The sequence below is a fragment of the Amblyraja radiata genome, chromosome 1, assembly GCF_010909765.2.
Source record: "Amblyraja radiata isolate CabotCenter1 chromosome 1, sAmbRad1.1.pri, whole genome shotgun sequence".
Lineage (NCBI taxonomy): Eukaryota > Metazoa > Chordata > Chondrichthyes > Rajiformes > Rajidae > Amblyraja > Amblyraja radiata.
In genome coordinates, this window is record NC_045956.1 from 1,371,952 (window position 1) to 1,399,254 (window position 27,303).

The 27,303-nt window shown below is 41.4% G+C and overlaps 1 protein-coding gene across 1 annotated transcript; it reads left to right on the forward strand.

The window, feature by feature from the left end:
- The first annotated feature begins 965 nt into the window (after nt 1-965).
- Nucleotides 966-26,670, forward strand: znf330 (zinc finger protein 330). The gene is made up of 9 exons (XM_033050470.1): nt 966-1,227; nt 5,039-5,058; nt 5,398-5,468; nt 8,069-8,148; nt 8,593-8,719; nt 14,681-14,785; nt 15,449-15,495; nt 15,709-15,826; nt 25,919-26,670. Exons 1-9 carry the CDS (start codon nt 1,108-1,110, stop codon nt 26,182-26,184), a joined length of 954 nt encoding a protein of 317 aa, XP_032906361.1. The 5' UTR covers nt 966-1,107; the 3' UTR covers nt 26,185-26,670.
- The last annotated feature ends 633 nt before the right edge of the window (nt 26,671-27,303 follow it).

Genomic DNA, 27,303 nt, shown 5'->3' on the forward strand with positions numbered 1-27,303 from the left:
ATCAGCCGGTCTCCCCTCTCCATCCACAAGTCCAACCTCCGCAGTTTTGGGGACAGAGCCTTCTCCAGGGCAGCTCCCAGGCTCTGGAACTCCCTCCCCCAACTGATCCGCAATTCCGTGTCCCTCACCATCTTCCAGTCCCAACTCAAGACCCATCTGTTCACCTCTGCCTATCCTTAGCCCCACGTCCCCCTCCCTTTTCATCTGTGCTTGAATTGCCTCATATTGTGTTTTGTATTGAATTCTGTCTTTACTTTGTGTACTAGTCATGTCTCTACTATTTATTTCATTCCGCTTACATGTTTTTCCTCTACCTGCTAAATCTTTGTAAGGTGTCCTTGAGACTCTTGAAAGGCGCCCATAAATAAAATGTATTATTATTATTATTACAAACACTTCCCCCGCAATGTCAATTACCCTGCGAGTCGGTTCCGGTTACTACAAAATCAACTTGTGAGCCATTTAAAAATAAATGATTTAAAAAACATTAAAAAAGGCAATTACCAGAGTCAAATTTTATTCTTGACAAGAAGTATGAACTGACAGAATTATGAATCTAACCCTATATCACACACACACAAACTGTTGCCCCGCAACGTTGATTACACTGCGAGTCGGGTCGGGTCGGGTCAGGTAGGCTCCGGTTACTAAAATGGGCGGGGAAAATGCCCAGGATCCCCTCCGTAGTGAACTACACGTCAGCCCATTGCATTTGGCAGGAGTAGCCCATCTTGTCCTGCTCTAAGATCAGTGACCTGCTGCTGAGCGAAGCCTCACTCGTGCGCCGGATGTTGGGGCTGTTGGCGGCGCGTGGTGATGACCAGAGATTGCCGTGACGTCACGGCCCCGCCGGCTGCGAGCGAGTTGAGTTGAGTTGGGCGGTTGTTCGGCCGCTGCTGCCGAGACCAACTGCCGGCCCGCGCGCCCCGCCCCGCCCACGCGCTCCCCTCCCCCCCCCCCCCCCCCCCCGGGGCCTGGCCTCGCCTCGCGCCGCCCGCCCGCCCGCCCTGCAGCCCCTTCACTTCCCCTCACTGACAAACTCACTCGGCAGCGGGAACCACCCGCTCTGCAACTCCCTCCCTCGCTCGCTCCTCACTCGCTGCTAAGATGCCGAAAAAGAAGACCGGGGCCCGAAAGAAGGTTGAAAGCCGCAAAGTGCGCGAAAAGTTAACGCGGGCGGCCAAAGACCACGTGGACGTGGCCAAGCAGGCTTGTAACGCCTCCATGGTGAGTGGACTGTGTGTGTGTGTGTGTGTCAGCTCGCAGTCACACCGGCATGATGGCGGCTCCAGGGAGACAACGCCAACCCTGTCATTCACGGCGCCCTCCGTTTGTTATTATACCTCAGGGTTCATTGCGAGACTTTTCATCGGTGTCTCCGCAAAATTCACATTAACCGTTGAATAATTTATACTAAACACTCGTGAACAATTCGTAACGCTGTAATGATTGTCATTCCATTCCATGTGGTCAGCTAACTTGGGCTTTGCAACAGTGATTTGCAGAAGTATAAATATAGACTAAATCAAGTCTGAAGAAGGGTTTCGGCCCGAAACGTCGCCTATTTCCTTCGCTCCATAGATGCTGCTGCACCCGCTGAGTTTCCCCAGCAATTTTGTGTACCTTAGACTAAATCAATGATCCCTGGACACTGTTACTCTAATAGTGTTCCTGGTGGTGGATATGTCCAGGAATCTCTCACCTGAAGAAGGGTCTCGACCCGAAACGTCACCCATTCTTTCCAGAGATGCTGCCTGTTTTTAAAGTAAAGTATCCTTTATTGTAATTCAGACTTTACAGTCTGAACGAAATGTCGTGCCTTGCAGTCATAGCATAGAATAAAATAACAAAACACACAATAAACACAGATTTAACATCCACCACAGTGAGTTCACCAGGCCCTCCTCACTGTGATGGAAGGCAAAAGTCTTAAAGTCCTTGTCTCTTCCCTCCTTGTTCTCCCTCTGCGTTGAGGTGATCCAGGCTTCTAATGTTGTGACCCCGCCGGGTGATGGTAAGTAAGTCAGTCCTACGGCTGAATCCGAGCTCCGTGAACGGGCCAGTTCAAACTCCGCTGCCCGGGGCAGTCGAAGCTGCCGAAGCTGTCGCCCTCCAGTCCAGCGTACGAAGCTGTGGTTGCGGGAGCTCCGAAAAACAGGTCACCAACCTGTGACCTGCGAGCTCCCGATGTTGTCGTCCACTGGGCCCGCGGCTGAGCCTCCGAGGCACCGAAGTCGGGTCGCCGCCGCAACGCCACCACAGCCCCGAAGTCGGCCAGCCTCGCGTTGGTAAGTCCTGGTTCTGCCTCCAGAGCCTCGAGGTCAGTCCCAGTTGGAGGCCGCCAGCTCCGCGATTAGGCCTCGATGGAGACGGGGGGATACGACAAGAAAAGGTCGCATCCGCCCCCCCCCCCGAAGGAAGAGACTAAAAACAAGTTTCTCCCCCCCCCCTCCACCCACACATACATAACTAAAATAAACTGAAATAAACTAAAACAACAGGACAAAGACAACAAAAAAAAAAGAAAAGACAAACGGACTGCAGGCGAGCCGCAGCTGCAGGGCAGCGTCGCCACTTCCGGAGAGTGTCTATCTTCGGTTCTGTGTCTTATCTTAGGTTTAAACCAGTATCTGCAGTTCCTTCCTACACATCTCCCACCTTGCATTCTACATAAACTAAAAATGTGTGTTGCTCATCTCCTAACTTGCACAAAGTTTTGCACATCTGTGACCTTGCTGGCATTGGCTCCTGATTTGTAATGCCTCTTTCTTTAAATTGTATTATATCAAAATCCATCCTACTGTTTGAAAATGAGGGTGGGGAAAACTATTGATCTGTAAATATGAAATAAAAACAGAAATTGTACTGTTGATCTGCTGGGCATATCCTTCAGAACTGCATTTTGCATCTTTTTGCATGTCTTTACCTGTATTCCCACTCTCTTCGGTTATTTTTTTAATCTTTCTCTAAATGTGCCCATTGACTGGATAACTATATATAACTTTTTCCCACGGCAACGTTGGCTTCACCTTCTGCAAGTTAAATCAAACTTATTTTCTTTACCAATTTTTTAAAGTGGTCAATGACCAGAATCGTTAATTCTTTTTCACTTTCTACAGATGTTATCTGACCTGCTAAGTATTTCTAGCATTTTCTCTTCTTTGATCTTACTCCTTTCTATTTCTAGAACCATTTACAGTTTTGCAATCCTTTAGGATATCTGGGCTGCTCCAATTTTGGCATCCAAAAAATGTTAATATACCTGTTAATTTGGCCAAATTGTTTACACACCCACACACCAAACTCTTGAAACAGACACTTAATTCAAAATGTTTAGGAAGGAACTGCAGATGCTAGTTAAAACTGAATATAGACACAAAAAGCTGGAGTAACTCAACGGGTCAGACAGCATCTTTGTTGAAAAATAATAGGTGAAGTTTCTGAAGAAGGGTCTTAATCCAGAATGTCACCTATTCCTTTCATAATACAGAACAAGAGATAAAAGTTCAGTGTGTCTATATACTATAGACCAGTGGTTCTCAACGTGGGGCGTACGCCCCACAGGGGGGCAATTTGATTTTTAAGGGGGGCAATTGAGCGTGACTGAGGAGGTCTGGGTCCAAATTTTCGATTTTTATTTTTTTGGATTTTCCATCAGGTAAACATATGTAGTTTATGTTTCAGATGTTACCACATGGGGGGGGGGCATCAGGATTTTAGAGGTGATTAGGTGGGGCATGGCCAAAAAAAGGTTGGGAACCACTGCTATAGACCATATATATACACAATAAATAAACATAAAATGCAATAGGCTGTTATTTTTCGGAGTTTGGAGTTTGGTGGTGGTGTGTCCACCAATTTAAATTCAATTTCGAATATTTTTGGAGGACCAGGAAACCAAGAAGCAAGAGTTAATCCAGGGAGGGATTCTACGTAGTTTTTCAGCGGTCGCGGTGAGGCTGTGACCGGACAGCAAAGGCGGCCAGAACTCCCACAATGCAAAGGGAGGGAGAAAGTGTCCGACGCCGACCAGTTGCCGTGGCAGTGCGCATGTCCACGGCCAATGATGTGCTCGGCGGCCGTGCCGAGCCGAGAGCTAGCGCCGAGCCATGAGCTCGAGCCGAGAGCTAGCGCCGAGCCGAGGGCTAGCGCCGAGCCGAGAGCTAGCAGCCGAGAGCTAGCGCGGAGCCGAGGGCTAGCGCCGAGCCGAGAGCTAGCGCCGAGCCGAGAGCTAGCGCCGAGACCTGGACACGGATGGCGGGCGGGTGTCCCGGTTGCTTGCAAAGCCGGGCAAAATGGCATGGCTTTTAGGTTGCTCGGCGGGTCTGTAAGTTGCCATTGGCACCCGGGCAACCACTAATTTCAAGCCCTGATAAGTGAAACCAATATTTACATTCATGCAATTATTAAAAGCCATCTTTTTAAAAGCCATTAAAAAAATAGTAATATGATGTGGTAAATTAAAAACAAAACTAATTTGCTACAAGCACTCATTGCACCTGTGCAATTAAAACAAATAATAATTTCCCATTTGTCGTGAGGCTTGCCATTATTTCTGACTTGATCTAGATAGTAAAAAACTATTAATGCTGGCCGTGCCCAAATTAAAATAAGAACTTGGAGGTGCTAGCTAATTTCTCCCTCCCTTTCCTCCCTCACCTCCACCCTTTCATCACTTCCCTACCCCAGGCTAAATGTTTTGCTGAATGTGCTTTCATAAAAGTTTGCATTTAAAGAGTAAATTGTCTTATTAAACAATTGTATGATGGTTTGTCTCATGATCAGATGACCCTGGGCTAACCTTTCGAAGCAGTTAACAAAAAACGTTGATGCATGAGAAAAAAGGTTGCCTGAGCATTCTTTATGAATGAATTCTTTGGACATTGGCATCATTGGTGTTGCCGCTGTTTATTGTTCATCCTTAATTTTCCAGGTTTAGAGAAACTGAATCAATTTAATTTAGTTAAGAGTAAAATTCTTGCTAAAATTCTTGTTTGTGGCTGCTGTTCTGAAAAATATTTCCCCTTGTTTCCAACAGGAATGCGATAAGTGCCAAAGGTAAGAGAACAGAATTAATGCTTTCAGCTTTTGTAGATTTGAGTCAGCATGTTTTTTTGATTTAATAGCTGTACTCTACGAACATATTAGCCTGTTGAAGAACACAGACATAAAAATGTATTTTTTATTGTCAGACATTTTCATTGAAATTTAGCCTGTTGTCAAAGATATTACTTCCTATTTGTGTTTATAATCTGAAATGGAAGGGTCCTGTTAATTGTTTGTTGCTTGGATTCATGTGACTGTGTTCATATCACAGTGGAGCAGATGCATGTCATTTAATGTTTCTGGACATAACTTTACATTTTTTTCCCTGTTCACTTTCCTCGTTTTGGCAAGACGGCAAAAGAACCGGGCTTTTTGTTACTTCTGTAGTTCGGTACAAAAGTTACCTATGTGTGCACAGTGTGGTGAGTTTTATTCAGTAAATTCTTGGATTATTGCACTTGCTTTAATGTGTTTTCTACATGTAACATGTAATAAATGGGAAGATTATTAGGTGACGCTACTACAAAAAATAGTAAGGTTAAAGTTTTCAATTAAATAAAATCAAAATATTAATTGCTTTAAAAGGGATGACATAGGTTGGTGTTAAGAGCTCTTGAAAGTTCTGTTAGCAAGAAATGTAAAGTTACTTTACCCTAGGTGGGCGAACAATACATGTCCATATGGATTTATCAGCATCTGCTAGTAATGATATCCTGAGTGATCTTGTACAAATTGATTTCATGTATATTTCGTAAACGCGTAGGTTTCTTTAGGCATTTTCCAACAAATTGTATCTGAGATTTATAATTTTAATGGGTTACATTTGGTGGGGTTAGAAGGAAGATAAAGTGGAGTGAATTTGGGGATGTTGGGAAATTTGTCATCTGCAGTTAATATAAATATTGCTAATGTTTCATGATTGCTTCTCTAGTGGGTTCAACACATTATCACCTGGGCAAATTCTACACTTATAGCCGGAGGTTGATATTTCAGATAAATGCATCTGGTTATTTTGGTTTTCAGCAAAATAAATGGGAATGAGTGCCTGTTAGGAATGTCACAAACCTCGTGTTTTCAATAACATTTCATGGAAAAGATTGTAAATTGTGAAAAGATAAATGACAACATTCTAACAACTAAACCAAGGAAGACATTGGACATTACCTGCACGATTTGCTTTTGGAGGGAATCAGTGTAGTTAATCAGTGAGGCACTGTGGGGAAATATTTGGATTACAAAAAAAGACGGTATTTAAAGTGTTATATTTTTAGAATTGTTTATGCATGTATGCATTTACTGATTTACTGTTTGTTTTAAAATTGATGTGTGGTTTTAGTTGAATCGGTTATTAGTTGAAGCCTATTGATTAGTTGTTGATCATTGAGAGAATTACTGTGTACCAGTGTTATGAATGACAACCAAATAATAGACATGGGCAAATTTTTTTAATTTTATTTTATTTTTTATTTAACCTTTATTTAACCAGGAGAAGTCTCATTGAGATTAAAAATCTCTTTTACAAGAGAGTCCTGGCCAAGACAGGCAGCAGCACAGTTCCACAGTTACAGACAATAATTTAAAAAAAACAACAGAGAACATATAAATAGAGTCACGGTCAGAACATCATCAAACAAAGCATGTACAGACAGAAGAGCCCGCTTCAACATCATTAAGAAGGGATTTAAATCTGTTTATAGAAACCAGCTCCTTAAGTTTCAGTTCATTCTGCAGCTGGTTCCATGCGAAGGGAGCAGCATAACTAAATGCCCTTTTCCCCAGTTCAGTACGGACTTTAGGTACAGTTAGTAAGAACAAGTCCTCAGAGCGGAGCTGATAAGTTCCTGTGCTTTTTCGAATTACATACTTCTGCAGGTATGAAGGAAGAACACCGAGGATAGTCTTATAAATAAGGATATGCTAATGATGGAGTCTGCGGGTGGACAGGGCAAACCATCCAACTGAAAGCTGGATTGTTGCATGGCAGGTTTTATTTCAATGGTGAATGCAACTTGTAGTGGGAAAATGTACAATGTGAATGTTTAAGGTCTGTGGTAGGAAACGGGCATGTCTGATTAGAAATATGTGGAAATAATTGTAATTGCTGCTTATCTACTCAGCTTTCTGGGCCACACTTGTCAGTGAGGCCTCTGATGCAATTAAACATACCTGTAGTCTCTAAATCTTTCTTATCACGTCCCGGAGAGCAGTTTATTTTTCTCTTTTGGAAACTTGCTTCAGGCTACTTCAGATTTTCTTTATGTTCAAATACTGTATGGAGTTTTTTGTTTTAATTTTATTGGGCCCTTGTTCTCCCAAAGGATATTAACAGCACAATACTTTGTGAATGCTGGAGAGCTGATAGAACTGGGAACTAAAATATATTTTTTAAGAGGAATGAAGAAGGACGTGGTCACTGCTGGATTGTCAATGACCTGCTACTAGTGGGGCAATTTCTGTGCATTGCATACATCAACCTTGGAATAAGTCTTTATTCAGCATGTGAACACACAATGACTGCCCTTACCATTTATAGCCTCTTTCAATGGCTGCTATTCCCTAACAGTCCATATTCAGAATATTGGGAATGTGGAAGGAGAGTTTGATACTGTTTGGAATATGCTATGATACATTGCTATCCTAATTTGAGTAGTCATCAGGGTTTTGCATAGACCAAGCGCCCTTACATCATATAGTTTTAAGAAAATCTCTGAATTTTTGCATCATGGAGAATGTAATGTTATCCAATGTAAATGACTCATGTGAGAAACAGTGAAACAGGTGCTTCATCACCGAGTACTCATTTATTTTAATTGACTAACAACAGTTGCTTAAACCTCAGTGAACAAAACACTGCAGATAATGGAAATATGAATGACAATCAACCCAGTGAAGATTTTCAGCAGGTCAGTTAGCATTGAGCAGATATACTTGTGCTTTGGATACAGATTTAATATCATGTGTATAATTATTTTATTTACTGACAGTGTCTCCAATGTAAGTTGCATCCTTCTGTACATTATAGGTAAAACAAAATGTATGTTGAAAAGTTCAGATTGCGTTGTTAAGCATCCCGGTGTCTACAGTACAGGACTTGCCATGGTGGTGAGTATTTACTTTGCTTTTCTCCAACAGGCTAACTAGAAGAATTTTACATCAGGGAAAGATTAGGGCATTTAACATTCCAATGCACTGTGTACCTGCCTTGACCATATTTTCATTTCTCGGTTTCAAAAACAGAAAATATTTGTCATTGAAGTTACGTTTTTTTGCTTAACAACTTCACCCATGTTACTAACTTTAAATTTAGTCCATGATCAAGGTCCACGACTAGATGAAGTTCTAAGTCTGAAAGAGAACAAGTTGGTTTTTGTCCATGTTATCACTGTCTGAGTGGTGCTTGTAAAACCTTTTCATCTGAGTAACTGTTACCTGTAGAAATTTGATGCTGGAATAGAAGTTTTAAAATATAACAATATATAATAAACATCAGATGTCTAAAATAAATGTTAAACTTGCAACAACTGTCTTTTTTCCCCCTCCTTTTAGGGAGCAATTTGTGACTTCTGTGAGGCCTGGGTGTGCCATGGCAGGAAGTGCCTGAGCACACATGCTTGTATCTGCCCACTTACTGATGTTGAATGTATTGAGTGTGAGAGAAGTGTATGGGATCATGGTAAGGATGGTCTGCAATTGCTTCTTTTGAGGACGACTAAATAATGTCTTATACAATGGTCCACCACTATTTCTAACATCTGTTTTTATTTTGGTATTTGCAGTTTTCTGCTTTTCAATCTTAAAATTAATGATGGCACATTTAAGATGCCTACCGAATGATTTTATTTGTTGAGAACGGGCTGGCTTCATGTTAAATGAATCAAGATTTTAATTGTTTTCCATAATCTATTATCTATATCATCTGCTAAAAGCAAGGCTAGTAAAAAGGTGTAAAAATTAGCTGGAAACAAAATTATTGCTTTGTAGGCATAATTATGATATTTTTTCATTGTAACATTGGGGAAGGGGAGCATTCTGCCACTTAAACAGCTAATGCAAGGGGAAGGCTCCAACACCATCCCAGCTTCATTTCTGGCAGAGCCCAGTATGCAAAGTAATGATGCTGTATATTTCATTTGCAACTGAAGATGAATGTGGATGATTACACTTTAGTTTCCACTCAAAATCTTCAGCATCACAGAAGCCAAACTTCTGCCAATTTAAAATGCACTGCATGATAACATGAAATGACTGAGTGCAATGGATGCAGCAAAGGCTAACCTTGGAACTACCTCCTCATCAGCACTGTGGAGTACCTTCACCAGAGCGACTGCGATTAGGTTGCGAAATAAATCCTGACCGCGCCTGTTGTGCTCAGATCTCAAAAAATATTAATAACTAAGAAACTATGTGCTGTTGGAACTCTCTATTCATCAGGTGGTTGGGAGGCAGGGTGCCCCCTGAAAAACTCATCAACTGGTAAACCGGTACTCACCTGATTGGCAAGACCGAGCAGAATGCAGTGTCATTCTGAAGGGTCTTGACCTGAAACGTTGCCCATTCCTTCTCTCCAGAGATGCTGCTTGTCCTGTTGAGTTACTCCAGCATTTTGTGTCATTCCACCCGTGGCTATTATTCATATTTCACCGCCTGCACCAAGTTACTCTGGGCAGAGATTATAAATGTATATACTAATATAGCCTATGGGTTAACTGCCATAATGTATGTGTGTGTGTGCATATCCAAGTGCATTCGGAAAGTATTCAGACTCCTTCACTTTTACCACATTTTGTTACGTTACAGACTCGTTATAAAATTGATTAAGTTCATTTTTTAAATCATCAATCTACACACAATACCCCAGAATGAAGAAGAGAAAACATGTGTTTAGAAATTTAATTAAAATTAGTAATTAAAAATGTATAACTGAAATATCACGTTTACATAAGTATTCAGAGCCTTTGCTATGACACTCAAAATTGAGCTTAGGTTCATCCTGTTTCCATTGATTATCCTTGAGATGTTTCTACAACTTGATTGGAGTCCACCGGTGGTAAATTAAATTGATTGGACATGATTTGGAACGGCACACACCTGTCTATATAAGGTCCCACATATATCAGAGCAAAAACCAAGCAATGAAGATGAAGAAATTGTCCATAGACCTCTGAGACAGGATTGTGTCGATACACAGATCTGGAGAAGGGTATAAAACAATTTCTGCAGCATTGCGGGTCCCGAAGAGCACAGTGGCCTCGTCATTCTTAAATGGAAGAATTTCGGAACCACCAGGACTCTTCACAGAGCTGGCCACCCGGCCAAACTGAGCAATCGGGGGAGACGGACCTTGGTCAGGGAGGTGACCAAGAACCCGATGGTCACTCTGACAGAGCTCCAGAGTTCCTCTGTGGAGATGGGAGAACCTTCCAGAGGGACAACTATATCTGCAGCACTCAACCAATCAGACCTTTATGGTAGAGTGGCCAGACAGAAGCCACTCCTCAGTTAAAGGCACATGACTCCTGCTTGGAGTTTGCCAAAAGGCATGAGAAACAAGATTCTTTGGTCTGATGAAACCAAGATTAAAATTTTTGGCCTGAATGCCAAGCGTCATGTCTGGAGAAAACCAGGTACCGCTCATCACCTGGCCAATACCATACCTACGGTGAAGCATGGTGGTAGCAGCATCATGCTGTGGGGATGTTTTTCAGCGGCAGGAACTGGGAGACTAGTCAGGATCAAGGGAAAGATGAACAGAGCAAAGTACAGAGAGATCCTTGATGAAAACCTGCTCCAGAGCGTTCTGGACCTCAGACTGGTGCGGAAGTTCACCTTCCAACAGGAAAACGATCCTAAGCACCCTTACAGCCAAGGCACGCGCAGGAATGGCTTTGTGAAAAGTCTGTGAATGTCCTTGAGTTGCCCAGCCAGACGTTGGACTTGAACCCGATCAAACATCTCTGGAGGGATCTGAAAATAGTTGCGCATCGACGCTCCCCATCCAACCTGTCAGAGCTTGAGAGGATCTGCAGAGAAGAATGGGAGGAAATACCTAAATACAGGTGTGCCAAGTTTGTAGCGTCATAACCAAGAAGACTTGAGGCTGTAATCGGTGCCAAAGGTGCCTCAACAAAGTACTGAGTTAAGGGTCTGAGTACTTATGTAAATGCGATATTTCAGTTATTTATTTTTAATTACTTTGCAAAAATGTCTAAACACCTGTTTTTGCTTTTTTATTATGGGGTATTGTGTGTAGATTGACGATAAAAAAGAAAGAATTTAATCAATTTTTGAATAAGGCTGTCACGTAACAAAATGTGGAAAAAGTGAAGGGGTCTGAATACTTTCTGAATGAACTGTATATGTATGGGTGTGTACAGTGTCATCCATAATGTTTTGGACAGACCCATCATTTATTTATTTGCCTCTACTACACAATTTGAGATTTGTAATAGAAAAAAATCACATGTGGTTAAAGTGCACATTGTCAGATTTTTAAAAAAAAGGCAATTTTTATACATTTTGGTTTCACCATGTAGAAATTACAGCAGTGTTTATACATAGTCCCCCCCCATTTCAGGGCGCCATAATGTTAGGGACACAGCAATGTAATATAAATTAAAGTAGTCGTGTTTAGTATTGTGTTGCATATCCTTTGCATTCAATGACTGCTTGAAGTCTGTGATTCCTGGACATCACCAGTTGCTGGGTGTCTTCTCTGGTGATGCTCTGCCAGGCATGTATTGCAGCCATCTTTAGCTTATGCGTGCTTTGGGGGCTAGTCCCCTTCAGTTTTCTCTTCAGCATATAAAAGACATGCTCAATTGGGTTCAGATCGGGTGATTGACTTGGCCACTTAAGAATTTACTATTTTTTATCTTTGATAAACTCCTTTGTTGCTGTAGCAGTATGTTTGGGATCGTTGTCTTGTTGTAGAGTGAACTGCCAGGCAATGTGTTTGAGGCATTTTTTTGAACTTGAGCAGATAGGATGTGCTTCAGAATTCATTATGCTACTCCCATCAGCCGTTGTTTCATCAATGAAGATAAGTGAGCCAGTACCTTCAGCAGCCATACATGCCCAGGCCATAACACCTCCACCACCGTTTTTCACAGATGATGTGGCATGTTTTGGGTCTTGGGCAGTTCCTTCTTTCCTCCATATTTTGTTCTTGCCATCACTCTGATATAAGTTAATCTTCGTCTCATCTGTCCACAAGACCTTTTTCCAGAACTGTGGTTGCTCTTTTAAGTACTTCTTGGCAAACTGTAACCTGGCCATCCTATTTTTGTGGCTAACCAGTAGTTTGCATCTTGCAGTGTAGCCTCTGTATTTCGGTTCATGAAGTCTTCCGCAGACAGTGGTCATTGACAAATCCACACCTGACTCCTGAAGAGTGTTTCTGATCTGTCGGACATATGTTTGGGGATTTTTCTTTATTATAGAGAGAATTCTTCTGTCATCAGCTGTGAAGGTGTTCTTTGGCCTGCCAGTCCTTTTGCGATTAGTAAGACAACAGTGCTCTCTTTCTTCTTAATGATGTTTCAAACAATTGATTTTGGTAAGACTAAGGTTTAGCTGATGTCTCTTAACAGTTTTATTCTTGTTTCTCAGTCTCATAATGGTTTCTTTGACTTTCATTGGCACAACTTTGGTCCTCATTTTGATAAACAGCAATAAAAGTTTCCAAATGTGATGGAAAGACTGGAGGAAAGACGAGGTGCTGAGAGCTCTCTTATACCTTAAGGATGCAATTAAACGCACCTGAGCTATTACAAACACCTGTGAAGCCATTTTGTCCCAAACATTATGGTGTCATGAAATGGGGGGACTATGTATAAACACAGCTGTAATTTCTACATGGTGAAACCAAAATATGTAAAAATGGCCTTTAATGAAGTCTGACAATGTGCACATTTACCACGTGATTTTTTTTTCTATTACAAATCTCAAATTGTGGAGTACAGAGGCAAATAAATAAATGATCGTTTTTTGTCCCAAATATATATATATATGTATATGTGTGTGTGTATATATATATATACACACACACACACATATATATACACATATATATACACATATATATACACATATATATACATATATATATGTGTATATATATGTGTGTATATATGTGTGTGTGTGTGTGTGTGTGTGTATATGTATATATATGTATATGTATATGTATATATATGTATATATATGTGTGTTATATACATAATATATAATATATATATATATAGTGTGTGTGCGCACACATGCCCACACTTTTCATATATATGGCTGGCAGCGTCCTGTATACTGCAACATGCAGTGGAGTCGTAAGATTTGATTTTTCCTTTTATAAAGTCTGCTAGATTAATGTACAATTAAGTGTTTTGATTTGAACCAATTGATGTAATTATTTCTGAATTGTGTTACATGAAGTAGATTATCATGTGGCCATATTCCAATTGATTTGCAATATTGAATACAATTCTTTTCAATTAACTGATAACTATGTCAACACGTATCAATTTACTCTCAAAACTGCTGGCTGGCATCCAATTGCATTAAATCAATTGCAATAAAATAATGGCCTAATTTCATGCAATATGTACAGAGATTTCAGATGTAGAAGATATGACATCATGGCCTGCTCTGACCATGATCCTTTCTTTTCAAACTTTGAGGGCAAATTAAGTGAATGGAAAGCTGATGATATGATTGGGTTTTTAACCTGTGATGCTATATTTGAGCGTTTGGCTCGGGACCTGTACTTGCTGAAGTTCAGAAAGATGGGAGATAGCTGAGAAGGGGGAGGGGGGGAACATACCAAATAATGAAAGGCCAAGATAGTGGATGTGGAGAGGATGTTCCAGTAGTGGCAGAGCCTAGGACCAGAGGGCACAGTCTCAGAATAAAAGGACGAACCTTCAGAGGGGAGATGAGGAGGAATTTCTTTAGTCGGAAGGTGGTGAATCTGTGGAATTCATCACCACAGACAGCGGTGGCATCTTGATTAGTTAGCGTGTCAAATGTTACAGGGAGAAGGCAGGAGAATAGAGGAAAAATAAATCAGCCATGATCGAATGGCGGGGCAGACTCAATGGGCCGAATGGGCGAATTTTGAACTTATTTTTGGTGAACTGTGAACTTTAAAAAAGAAATTGTGTTCTAGGGCCAAGCCTGGATTTTTTCTGTTTTCTGTATGCCAGCTTCTAACTGATGTAAAGTTTAATTGCTGTTAGCTCCTCTTTCAGAGGAAACCTCTAATAGAATTTATGCATTTTTGGTGGCACAGTAGCACAGCAGTAGAGTTGCTACCATACAGGTTTGATCCTGACTACGGATGCTGTCTGTACAGAGTTTGTACATTTTCCCTGTGTCTGCGTGGGCTTTCTTCAGGTGCTCTGCTTTCCTCCCGCATTCCAAAGACATGCAGGTTTGTAGGTTAATTGGCTTCTGTAAATTCTCCCTAGTGTGTAGGATAGAACTAGTGATCGTTGGTTGGCGGTAACTCGATGAGCCGAAGGGCCTGCTTTCACGCTGCATCTCTAAAATAAACTAAAACTAATTTCAGAATTGTGATTACCTCTTCACTTGGATCTTGCCTCTATACTTGTGGGATCATCATTTGCATCTCTTTGCACTATAGGAGGAAGGATATTCCGGTGTTCCTTCTGTAACAACTTCCTCTGTGAAGATGATCAATTTGAGCATCAAGCCAGTTGCCAAATTCTGGATTCTGAAACTTATAAGTGTAAGTTCTTGTTTATCTGAAGCTATTCACTTTGATATTGATGCTCGTTGTCGAAAATGACAACAATAAATTTAGTCTCATTTTTAAGGTTTCTATATTGGTGATCGACTGGAGGCAGGTGCAATACAAAGTATCTTTTGTACAGTAAGTCAAGACGTATGTTAAATGAAAATCTCATCAGTGGCCTGAAAGTAACCAAATAATTTCAGGACAACCATTGCTGAATGGGAACTAGACAGAATAAAATGTTTGTAATGTTGAGGAATTAGTCTCAGAATTGTTCTCCTGGTCTATTGATGTTCTTACAAGGGGAAAAAATGATATTGGGTGGTGGAGAGAATGTGAAAAGGGTAAAAGGAAAGTGAAGGCACTACAACTATCTATGTGCTGCATTTAACCAGAGCCATTTCAAGATGCATTTTTGTTGTAACATCTCAGCATTAAGAAATATACAAGGATTCACACATTTCATTCAAGATTGGAATACTTGTTGTCATGCGCGTAAGACTTTCCATGCACCTGTGCCAGGATAATTATAATCCTCTAACAAAAGAGGAATGGTTGGGAGTTTAAGTTTGTGGTCAGAGAAAATATTTATTGAGTCAGTTTATGATTTATTAATTATATTTCTACCTTACTAATCAGAACTTAATTTCCCACCAGGCGTCTCTTGTAATCGTCTAGGACAACATACTTGTCTACGTTGTAAGGTAACACAGATCAGTTTTAAATAATTATTTGCTCCTTTGAGACAAATGTAATTGGCCAAAATGTGCCAATTACATTTGTAATTGAGAGCAGAAGCATCTGCTTTGTAAATAACTTCCATTGAAATGTAAACCTGTATACATTTAAAGCTTCAATTTCCTCGGGAGCTTCTGTTTCTCAACGATTATTCTTTTTATCCCTCTTCTTTCCTGAAGGCCTGTTACTGCAGTGATCATGTTCGCAGCAAGGTCTTCAAACAAGAAAAGGGGAAAGTGCCACCTTGTCCTAAATGTGGTCATGAAACACAGGAAACAAAGGATTTAAGCATGTCCAGTAAGTTCAATCATTACTTGAAGTGGCTTATCCATGCATGTATACCAATTGCTCTCTACTGCAAAATAAGACCATTGTATAATTGAATTGATTGAATGAGAGTCTTTTCTTGCAAAGTCTACATTATTCAACATTGCGTAGAAAATACATTTTCAAGGATATAACTTTATATTGAACCATATGTCACAGGCATGTTTCCTATATGTTAATACAAAATGATCATTCCTATTCATTAGTTTTTATAGGTCTCTTCCCCACCATGCATAGTAGCTTGTTTCTCTTGTTCGATCAGTGCCTTCAGCTGTTGCATCCTTTGCTTTCTATATTGTTACATTATCACTCGCCTTATGAAAAGCAGCTCCTTTTGACCACACCTTCTCTCAACTTTGTCCTCAACTGGAATATTATCTCCTGTACTATATTTCTTGGATGTTTCCCCGTGAGAGATCTTTATCGAGCAGCTCAAAATAAAATATCTCAACCAAATTTTTTAAATTAAGCTGAAAATGAAAAAAAATGTTGTTTTTTAATGTCTAAGACATTTGAAATAGATGCAAGATAGATTAAAATCTGCATTTTAGATTTAGAAGATGTAAGATATCTGATAACTTGTAAAATTGCTCCTGTGTAAAGAAGGTGAGTTGTAGTTCCTGAATTATCAACTTAAAATCAAATCTCACTCTCTTTGAAGCTTTCTAGAGAGCTAACTTATTGGAGGTTGGAGGGAATGCTTAATTACTTTGAGGTGCATCGTTTGTTCCCAATATAAAATAAATATTTTTAACCACATTTCCCCCGAATGAGAAGCCAGACAACTGAGGCCATAGACTGATTATTTCACCTGGCCTGATCAGCCAATAATAATCAAACTGGAGAGTCCTTGTAAGTTAAGGTATAAAAGTGGAACTAGAAACTGATCTGGTGCTATCTAATTCAACAAATAGTCCTTCACATTTCCAATCAATTGTTGCATTGGGATTGAGGATTCCAAAAAGGAGCAAGTAGTATGGGAATGGTATGAAGGCAGAGTTGTCTTAAGTGGACTGGGAATAATAAGCTAAGATGCAGTTCAGATCTGTGCCAAATATTGAAACAGTGGGTCGAAACCTTTTACAGGATTTTTTCCTAGTTAGAAAGAGGAAAGAGAAAAAAAATGCTATCTGTGGTTAAGAAGGGAGGACAAGGATTATAAGATCACAAGCAGGGAGGACATTGTTTTTGAAAGAAAACTGGTGCATAATATCAAAAAAGGCGGGAGGGAACAAAATGTAAGGTTTTGCATGTTGGCAATTACATGACATGGATGGAAGGGCATGTTGTAATGAGGGCATTGTGATTCTGCACTGAAATGTAGATATACTGAGTGGTTGGGTGAAAAAAGGAAAAGATTAGTGAAGACAAATGTGGTCCCTTACAGTCAGAGACAGGTGAATTTATAATGGGAAACAATGAAATGGCAGAACACTTAAACAAGTACTTTGGTTTTATCTTCACTAAGGAAGACACAATCTCACAGAAATACTAGGGGACTGAGGATCTAGTGGGAGAGAGGAACTGAAAGGAATCCACATTAGTCAGAAAATGGTTTTAGGTAAACTGTTGGGACTGAAGGCAGATAATCCCCAGGACCTGATGGTCTGCATCCCAGAGTACTCAAGGAGGTGACCATAGAAATCATGGATGCATTGGTGATCATTTTCCAATGTTCTCTCGACTCTGGATCAGTTCCTAGGGACTGGAGGGTAGCCAATGTAACCCCATTTTTTAAGAAAGGAGGGAGAAAGAAAACAGGGAATTATAGACCAGTTAGCCTTACTTCGGTAGTGGGGAAGATGCTTGAGTCGATTGTTAAAGATGTTATAGCAGCGTATTTGGAAAGCAGTGACAGGATCGGGAAAAGTCCCCATGGATTTATGAAGGGGAAATCATGCTTGACTAATCTTCTGGAATTTTTTGAGGATGTAACAAGTAGAATGGATAAGGGAGAGCAGTGGATGTGGTACAAGTGGACTTTCAAAAAGCCTTTGACAATGTCCCACACAAGAGATTGTGTGTGCAAAATTAGAGCACATGGTATTGGGGGTAGGGTATTGACATGGATAGAGAACTGGTTAGCAGACAGGAAGCAAATAGTAAGAATTAACGGGTCCTTTTCAGAATGGCAGGCAGTGACTAGTGGGGTGCCGCAAGGCTCGGTGCTGGGACCCCAGTTATTTACAATGTATATTAACTATTTAGACGAGGGAATTAAATGTGACATCTCCAAGTTTGCGGATGACACAAAGCTGGGTGGCAGTGTGAGCTTCGAGGAGGATGCAATGAGGCTGCAGGGTGACTTGGATAGGTTGGGTGAGTGGGCAGAAGCATGGCAGATGCAGTATAATGTGGATAAATGTGAGGTTATTCACTTTGGTGGCAAGAACAGGAAGGCAGATTATAATCTGAATGGTGTCAGGTTAGGAAAAGGGGAGGTGCAACGAGACCTGGGTGTGCTTGTACATCAGTCACTGAAAGTAAGCATGCAGGTACAGCAGGCAGTGAAGAAAGCCAATTGGCCTTCATTGCGAGAGGATTTGAGTTTAGGAGCAAGGAGGTCCTACTGCAGTTGTACAGAGTCCTGGTGAGACCGTACCTGGAGTATTGTGTGCAATTTTGGTCTCCTAATTTGAGGAAGGACATTATTGCTTTTGAGGGAGTGCTGTGTAGGTTCACCAGGTTAATGCGGGACTGACATGATGAAAGAATGGGTCGACTGGGCTTGTATTCATTGGAATTTAGAAGGATGAGAAGGGATCTTTTAGAAACATAAAATTCTTAAAGGATTGGACAGGCTTGATGCAGGAAAAGCATTCCCAATGTTGGGGGAGTCCAGAACCATGGGTCACAGTTTAAGAATAAGAGGTAGGCCATTTAGGACTGAGATGAGGAAAAACTTCTTCACCCAGAGAGTTGTGAATTTGTGGAATTCTCTGCCACAAAGGCATTGAAGGCCAATTCATTGGATGTTTTCAAGAGAGAGTTAGATTTAGCTCTTTGGGCTAAAGGAATCAAGGGATATGGGGGGAAAAGCAGGAACGGGGTGCTGATTTTGGATGATCAGCCATGATCATATTGAATGGCGGTGCTGGCTCGATGTGGGTTATTATTTAAATGCAGAGAGACTGTAAATGAGTGAAGTTCAGAGGGATCTAGATGTCCTACTACATGAATCACATAGTTAGCAAACAAGTCAGGGGAGCACAGTGCCAGAGACCCGGGTTTGCTCCGAACTATGGGTGCTGTCTGTGGAGTTTGCATGTTCTCTCTGTGACCATGTGGGTTTTCTCCAGGTGGTCCAGTTTCCTCCCACATCCCAAAGACGTATGGGTTTGTAGGTTAGTTGAATTTTGCACATTGTCGATAGTGTGTAGGAAGGTCTAAAGAGAATTTTTCCACACTGTGTATCTAAACAAAAGTCTAAGTAGTAGTTAAGAAGGCACACAGAATGTTGGTCTTTATTGTAAAGGGGTTGGAGTTTTAAAGTAGGGTTGTTTCATCACAGTTGTACGGGATGTTGACGATGCAGTTGCAATACTGTGCATTGTTGTGGTCCACCTTGCCTAAAAAAACCACAGTAGCTTTGCAGGCAGTCCAAAGAAGATTCCCAGGGTTAATTTCTGGGATAAGATGGTTGGATGGCTAAACTGTTCGGGTCTACTTCCCTTGAAGTTCAGAATGAGTAGTGACCTTATTAAACAAACATTTAAGTTCTCAGGGGGGGCTGAATGGGCTGTTTATTGAGATACTTAAAATGGTTGGAAATTCTCCAATGAGACAACAGGTTTAAATGACAGGCTCCTTATTGTGTAACTGAGATGCGCAGAAATTTCTTTGGTCAGAGGGTTGTGAATCTCGGGAATATTCTGCCCAAAATGGTGGTGCAGAAATACTTAAGATGGCAACAGCAAAATATTTGAAAGTGTGCGAAATTGAGGGTAATGGTAAACCGGCGCAGTAGAGAAGTTGAGACCAGCTTAGATCAGCAAATATCTTATTGAATGGTAATGTAGCCTAGTGGGCTATCGCTGATCCTGTTTTCTTGTGATTAAGACCAAGTTGTAGTTAAATGGAGACATACAAAACTATCTGAGCAAAAAACAACATGCTGGAGGAACTCAGCGGGTCAGACCTTGAAACATAGAAAATAGGTGCAGGAGTAGGCCATTCGGTCCTTCGAGCCTGCACCGCCATTCAATATGATCATGGCTGATCATCCAAATCAGTATCCTGTACCTGCTTTCTCTCCATACTCCCTGATCCCTTTAGCCACAAGGGCCACATCTAACTCCCTCTTAAATATAGCAAATGAACTGGCCTCAACTGCATTATGTGGCAGAGAATTCCAGATATTCACCACTCTCTGTGTAAAAAATGTTTTTCTCATCTCAGTCCTAAAAGATTTCCCCTTTATCCTTAAACTGTGACCCCTTGTTTTGGACTTCCCAGCATCGGGAACAATCTTCCTGCATCTAGCCTGTCCAACCCCTTAAGAATTTTGTAAGTTTCTATAAGATCCCCCCTCAATCTTCTAAATTCTAGCGAGTACAAGCCGAGTCTATCCAGTCTTTCTTCATATGAAAGTCCTGACATCCCAGGAATCAGTCTGGTGAACCTTCTCTGTACTCCCTCTATGGCAAGAATGTCCTTCCTCAGATTAGGAGACCAAAACTGTACGCAATACTCCAGGAGTGGTCTCACCAAGACCCTGTACAACTGCAGTAGAACCTCCCTGCTCCTGTACTCAAATCCTTTTGCTATGAATGCTAACATACCATTTGCTTTCTTCACTGCCTGCTGCACCTGCATGCCTACAGTGACTGATGTACAAGCACACCCAGGTCTCATTGCACCTCCCCTTTTCCTAACCTGACACCATTCAGATAATAGTCTACTTTCCTGTTTTTGCCACCAAAGTGGATAACCTCACATTTATCCAAATTATACTGCATCTGCCATGCATTTGCCCACTCACCCAGCCTATCCGTCATCTTGCAGCCTCCTAGCATCCTCCTCACAGCTAACACTGCCCCCCAGCTTCGTGTCATCCGCAAACTTGGAGATGTTGCATTCAATTCCCTCGTCCAAATCATTAATATATATTGTAAATAGCTGGGGTCCCAGCACTGAGCCTTGCGATACCCCACTAGTCACTGCCTGCCATTGTGAAAAGGACCCGTTTACTCCTACTCTTTGCTTCCTGTCTGCCAGCCAGTTCTCTATCCACATCAATACTGAACCCCCAATACCGTGTGCTTTAAGTTTGTATACTAATCTCTTATGTGGGACCTTATCGAAAGCCTTCTGAAATTCCAGATAGAACACATCTACTGGTTCTCCCTTATCCACTCTACTAGTTACATCCTCGAAAAATTCTACAAGATTCGTCAGACACGATTTACCTTTCATAAATCCATGCTGACTTTGTCCAATGATTTCACCACTTTCCAAATGTGCTGCTATCCCATCTTTAATAACTGACTAGCAGTTTCCCCACTACCGATGTTAGACTAACTGGTCTGTAATTCCCCGTTTTCTCTCTCCCTCCCTTTTTAAAAAGCGGGGTTACATTATCTACCCTCCAATCCTCAGGAACTACTCCAGAATCTAAAGAGTTTTGAAAAATTATCACTAATGCATCCACTATTTCTGGGGCTACTTCTTTAAGTACTCTGGGATGCAGCCTATCTGGCCCTGGGGATTTATCGGCCTTTAATCCATTCAATTTACCTAACACCACTTCCCGGCTAACCTGGATTTCACTCAGTTCCTCCATCTCATTTGACCCCCGGTCCCCTGCTATTTCCGGCAGATTAATTAAGTCTTCCTTAGTGAAGACAGAACCAAAGTAGTTGTTCAATTGGTCTGCCATGTCTTTGTTCCCCATGATCAATTCACCTGTTTCTGACTGCAAGGGACCTACATTTGTTTTAACTAATCTTTTTCTCCTCGCATATCTATAAAAACATTTGCAGTCAGTTTTTATGTTCCCTGCCAGTTTTCTTTCATAATCTATTTTCCCTTTCCTAATTAAGCCCTTTGTCCTCCTCTGCTGAATTCGAATGTCGGTGTAACATCACTCCCTGACGAGCTCAATGCGTTTTATGCACGCTTTGACAGGGAGAATACTGATGTGCCTTCCCGATCCCCCATTCGCTGTGATGGCATTTCAGTCTCAGTCACAGAGGCCAATGTCAGGAAATCCTTCAGAGGGGTGAACCCCCGAAAAGCACCTGGTCCTGATGGTATACCCGGTCGTGTTCTAAAAACCTGTGCGGACCAACTGGCGGGAGTTTTTACGGACATTTTCAACCTCTCACTTCTGAGGTCTGAGGTCCCCACCTGCTTTAAAAGGGCATCAATCATACGTGCCCAAGAAGAGTAAGGTGACGTGCTTCAATGACTATCGACCAGTGGCACTAACGCCGGTGGTGATGAAGTGCTTTGAGAGGCTGATCATGGAGCAAATCAACTCCTACCTCGACAAAAACCTGGACCCACTGCAGTTCGCGTACCGCCACAACAGATCAACGGCGGATGCGATCTCGCTGGCCCTCCACTCCGTACTGGACCACTTGGACAACAAAAACTCATATGTCAGGCTGTTATTCATTGATTACAGCTCGGCATTTAACACAATCATCCCCTCCAAACTGGTTACCAAACTCGCAGAACTGGGTCTCTGCGCATCCCTCTGCAACTGGATCCTCGACTTCCTCATCCACAGACCACAGTCTGTTCGTATTGGTGGAAATGTGTCAGCCTCGATAACAATCAGCACGGGAGCACCTCAAGGCTGTGTGCTCAGCCCCCTGCTGTACTCACTCTATACCCATGACTGCGTAGCGAACCACAGTGCGAACTCCATCATCAAGTTCGCTGACGACACCACTATTGTGGGGCGTATCACTGATGGGGATGAGTCAGAATATAGAAGAGAGATCGAGCAACTGTCCATATGGTGCCAGCGCAATAACCTGGCCCTCAACACCAGCAAAACCAAGGAACTGATTGTGGACTTTGGAAGGAGTAGGAGGGGGACCCACAGCCCCATTTATATCAACGGGTCGATGGTTGAAAGGGTCAAGATCTTCAAATTCCTGGGCGTGCACTTCTCTGAAGATCTTTCCTGGTCCGAGAGCACTAACGCAATTATCAAAAAAGCTCATCAGCGCCTCTACTTCCTGAGAAGATTACGGAGAGTCGGAATGTCAAGGAAGACTCTCTCTAACTTCTACAGGTGCACAGTCGAGAGCATACTGACCGGTTGCATCGTGGCTTGGTTCGGCAATTTGAGTGCCCTGGAGAGGAAAAGACTACAAAAAGTAGTAAACACTGCCCAGTCCATCATCGGCTCTGACCTTCCTTCCATCGAGGGGATTTATCGCAGTCGCTGCCTCAAAAAGGCTGGCAGTATCATCAAAGACCCACACCATCCTGGCCACACACTCATCTCCCTGCTACCTTCAGGTAGAAGGTACAGGAGCCTGAAGACTGCAACAACCAGGTTCAGGAATAGCTACTTCCCCACAGCCATCAGGCTATTAAACCTGGCTCGGACAAAACTCTCATTATTAATAACCACTTTCTGTTATTTGCACTTTACCAGTTTATTTATTCATGTGTGTATATATTTATATCATGATATATGGACACATTTATCTGTTTTGTAGTAAATGCCTACTATTTTTCTATGTGCTTAACAAAGCAAGAATTTCATTGTCCTATACAGGGACACATGACAATAAACTTACTTGAACTTGATTTCTCCCAGTCCTCTGATAGGCTGCTTTTCTGGCTAATTTGTATGCTTCATCTTTTGTTTTGATAATATCCCTGATTTCTCTTGTTATCCACGCATGCGCTACCTTCCCTGATTTATTCTTTTGGCAAACTGGGATGAACAATTGTTGTAGTTCATCCATGCAGCCTTTAAATGCCTTCCATTGCATATCCACCGTCAACCCTTTAAGAATCAATTGCCAGTCTATCTTGGCCAATTCACGTCTCATACCCTCAAAGTTACCTTTCTTTAAGTTCAGAACCCTTGTTTCTGAATTAATGATGTCACTCTCCATCCTAATGAAGAACTCAACCATATTATCACTCTTGCCCAAGAGGCCACGCACAACAAGACTGCTAACTAACCCTTCCTCATTACTCAATACCCAGTCTAGAATAGCCTGCTCTCTTGTTGGTTCCTCTACATGTTGGTTTAGAAAACTATCCGACATCCCAAAACGTCGTCTGTCCATCCCCCTACCTAGATGCTGCCTGATCTGCTGAGTTCCTCCAGCACTTTGTATTTTGTTTTCATGGTGTAAGTAAATTGTTTAGATTAGATTCTGCTTTTGAATTTGGTGGCAGAATTCTGGAAGCAAAAGGAAGAAGCTCTTTTGACAATAGGTGTGGAATTATGTTAACATTTAAAATGAAATACAGAGAACTGGGCAGCTTTTTAACAAAAAGATCTGCACTTATGAAGTGCTGTCTATTCAGGAAATTTCATCCAGAACATCATTTGAAATAAAGGAACAAGAGAAATGTTTGACTTGTGTTTACAATGACACAAGGAGCCACCTGGGTCCATGCTGGATTCCAGGGGAACAATCCCATTCCTGGTCTCATTATTTATCTGGATCCATGTGATTTCTTCTCTTTCCCCCCCCCCCCCCCCCCCCCTTGCACATGCCTATCAATTAAAGGTCAGTTTGTTGTCACATGTACCAATTAAGGTGCAGTGAAATTCGAATTACCATAGAGCCACACTAACAAACAAGCAACAAGACACAACTACATAAGTTATCATAAACATCCACCACAGCGATTCCCCACGTTCCTCACTGGTGGAGGTAGGCAACAAGGTCCAATCTCCTCCCTCTATTCTCCCACGGTCTGCGCAGTCGAACCATCCACAGTCGGAGTGATTAAAACTCCTGCGTCGAGGCGGTCGAAACTCCTGCGGCTTGGAATCCCTGATGTCTGTCTCTAACCAGAGACCGCGTTCTCCGCGATGTTAAAGTCCTGCAGGCTCCCATGGTAGGAGCCCCAAAGACGACACCCAGCAGGGATCACGTGCTCCGTGATGGTAAGTCGATCTTCAGCAAAGGCCGCCAACTCCACGATGTTAGGCCGCAGTAAGGACGGAGATATACGATACGGAAAAAAATATCGTATCTCTGTCCAGGTAAGGGATTAGAAAATGTTTCCCCCAACTTCCCCCATCCACCCCCCCCCCCACATAAAATTACCTAAAGAACACTAAAAAACATACATTTAATACATACAAAACAGACACAAAAAGAACGAAAGGTCAGACAGACTGTTGGCGAGGCAGCCATTGCTAGAGATAACATTCAGTAGCTACAGTGTCCTCTGTAATGTTTGGGACAAAGACCCATCATTTATTTATTTGCCTCTGTACTCCACAATTTGAGATATATAATAGAAAAAAATCTGCTTTATTAAGGAGGCAATTAAACACAGCAGAGCAATTACAAATGCCCGTGAAGCCGTGTCCCAAACATTATGGTGCCCTGAAATGTGGGGGACTAGGTATAAACACTGCTGTAATTTCTACATGGTGAAACCAGAATGTATAAAAATTGCCTTTATTAAAATCTGACAATGTGCACTTTAACCACATGTGATTTTTTTTTCTATTACAAATCTCAAAATGGGAAGTACAGAGGCAAATAAATAAATGATGGGTCTTTGCCCCAAACATGGAGGGCACTGTAACTAACTCGTCAGCACATCTTTGGGAAGTGGGAGCAACTTAAAGGAGCCCAGGAGAAGTTAGAATGTGTATATCCATACAGATGCCACCCCAGGTCAGGCTTAATTCTGGGTCCCTGAAGCTGTGAGGCATCTGCAGTAACGACTGTGCCATCTACAATCTTAAAACAACAATTAAGTTAAAGTCAAAATGACTTCTGCAAAATGACATTAAAAGCCCTGTATGTTTTGAGGCTGGATGGATATTTTGTTCAATAAACTAAACCATTAATTAAAATATAAAATATTTTTTTTAATCCTAAACTGTTTGTGTTTTAGCTCGTTCAATGAAGTTTGGCAGACAGAGTGGTATGGATGATAGTGGTGAATCGGGCTATGATGCCTACTGGAAAAATTTGGCATCTGGTGAAACAACAGTTTATGAAGATTATGGTGAAGATGATGAGGAATATGATGAAGAGGAGGATGAAGATGATGAGAAAACAGAAAAAGATGATGACAATAAAGCATTTAAGGATACATTTGCTGGTCTAAATCTGGGGAGAACCTATGCAAGTGGCTATGCAGACTATGAAGAAACATAAAATTATATATGAACATTCATTGATGGTTGTTTACATTTATATTTAACAATTTAAATTGAAGTGAACATTAAAATAAGATGGATTGTAAGTTTTTTTGTTGGAGTGAAAATATGTTGGCTGGTTTAAAGCTACACATCAATGAAATATTTTTCAAGCCGTTTAAATAAATGTTATATGGTAATTTACATGCCTAAAAAATACCTTTAATTTCCCAGACATTTGGCATTAATCTTTATAAATTTTAGTTTGTGCTTTATTTAAACATTTCAATGAGCTCCTATGCTGTTCTTTGCTTATTTTTATTTTGTTTCTCAGAATATGACTGCCAATAGCAAGGCCAGCATTTATTGTCTGTTGCTAGATGCACAGAAGAGACAGTTGAAGAAAGTGGTTCATCACTACCGTTGTAAGGATAATTGAATAGATAATAAACATTTCTCTTGTCAGTGGTGCCTGTATGAATAATAAAGCAAAATACGGCTCTGATTTTGGAGTAAATTACATTGTAGCTAATGGTGTCAGTAGAACCTTGCTGAGCTCTTAAGATTCCACAACAAAACTGATAAAAAATATCTGTTTTAATTTACCTGTGCAAAACATATCCTGATTGCCAGGTTAGCCACTCTAACCCCACCTCTGGAATTATGATTTTTTTCTCCCTGAGGTTGTAATGAGATTTTTGGCCCTGTGGTTTCAGTAGAATATGCTTGTTTTTGATTGATTAAAAAGATACAGCAGAAACAGGCCCTTTGGTCCACCGCTTACAAGCCAACCATTGATCATCAGTTCACACTAGTTCTATGTTATCCCAGTTTTGAAATACACCCTGCACAATAGAGCCAAATAACCCTCAAACCCGCATGTTGTGGGTTGTGGAAAGGAAACTAGAGAAGGAAACCCATGCGGTCACAGACAGAATGTGCGATTGCACACGTACGGCACCCAATGTCCAGATTGAATCCAGCTCTGACGCTGTGAGGCAACAGCTCTACCAGCTGCACTAATGTGACACCCTATATTAGCAGGGGTGAGTTTACGTGATCAATTGAGATTTTTTTGGGGTCTTTTGGTAACACCTTTCATTACTTTTCTATTGACCGAACATACTGATAGGTTGGC

Coding starts and splice junctions, on each gene's coding strand:
- znf330 (XM_033050470.1), top strand. CDS start 1,108: ATGCCGAAAAAGAAGACCGGGGCCCGAAAGAAGGTTGAAAGCCGCAAA. Junction 5,469..8,068: donor ACCTATGTGTGCACAGTGTG/GTGAGTTTTATT, acceptor TGTACATTATAG/GTAAAACAAAATGTATGTTG. Junction 8,149..8,592: donor GTACAGGACTTGCCATGGTG/GTGAGTATTTAC, acceptor CCCTCCTTTTAG/GGAGCAATTTGTGACTTCTG.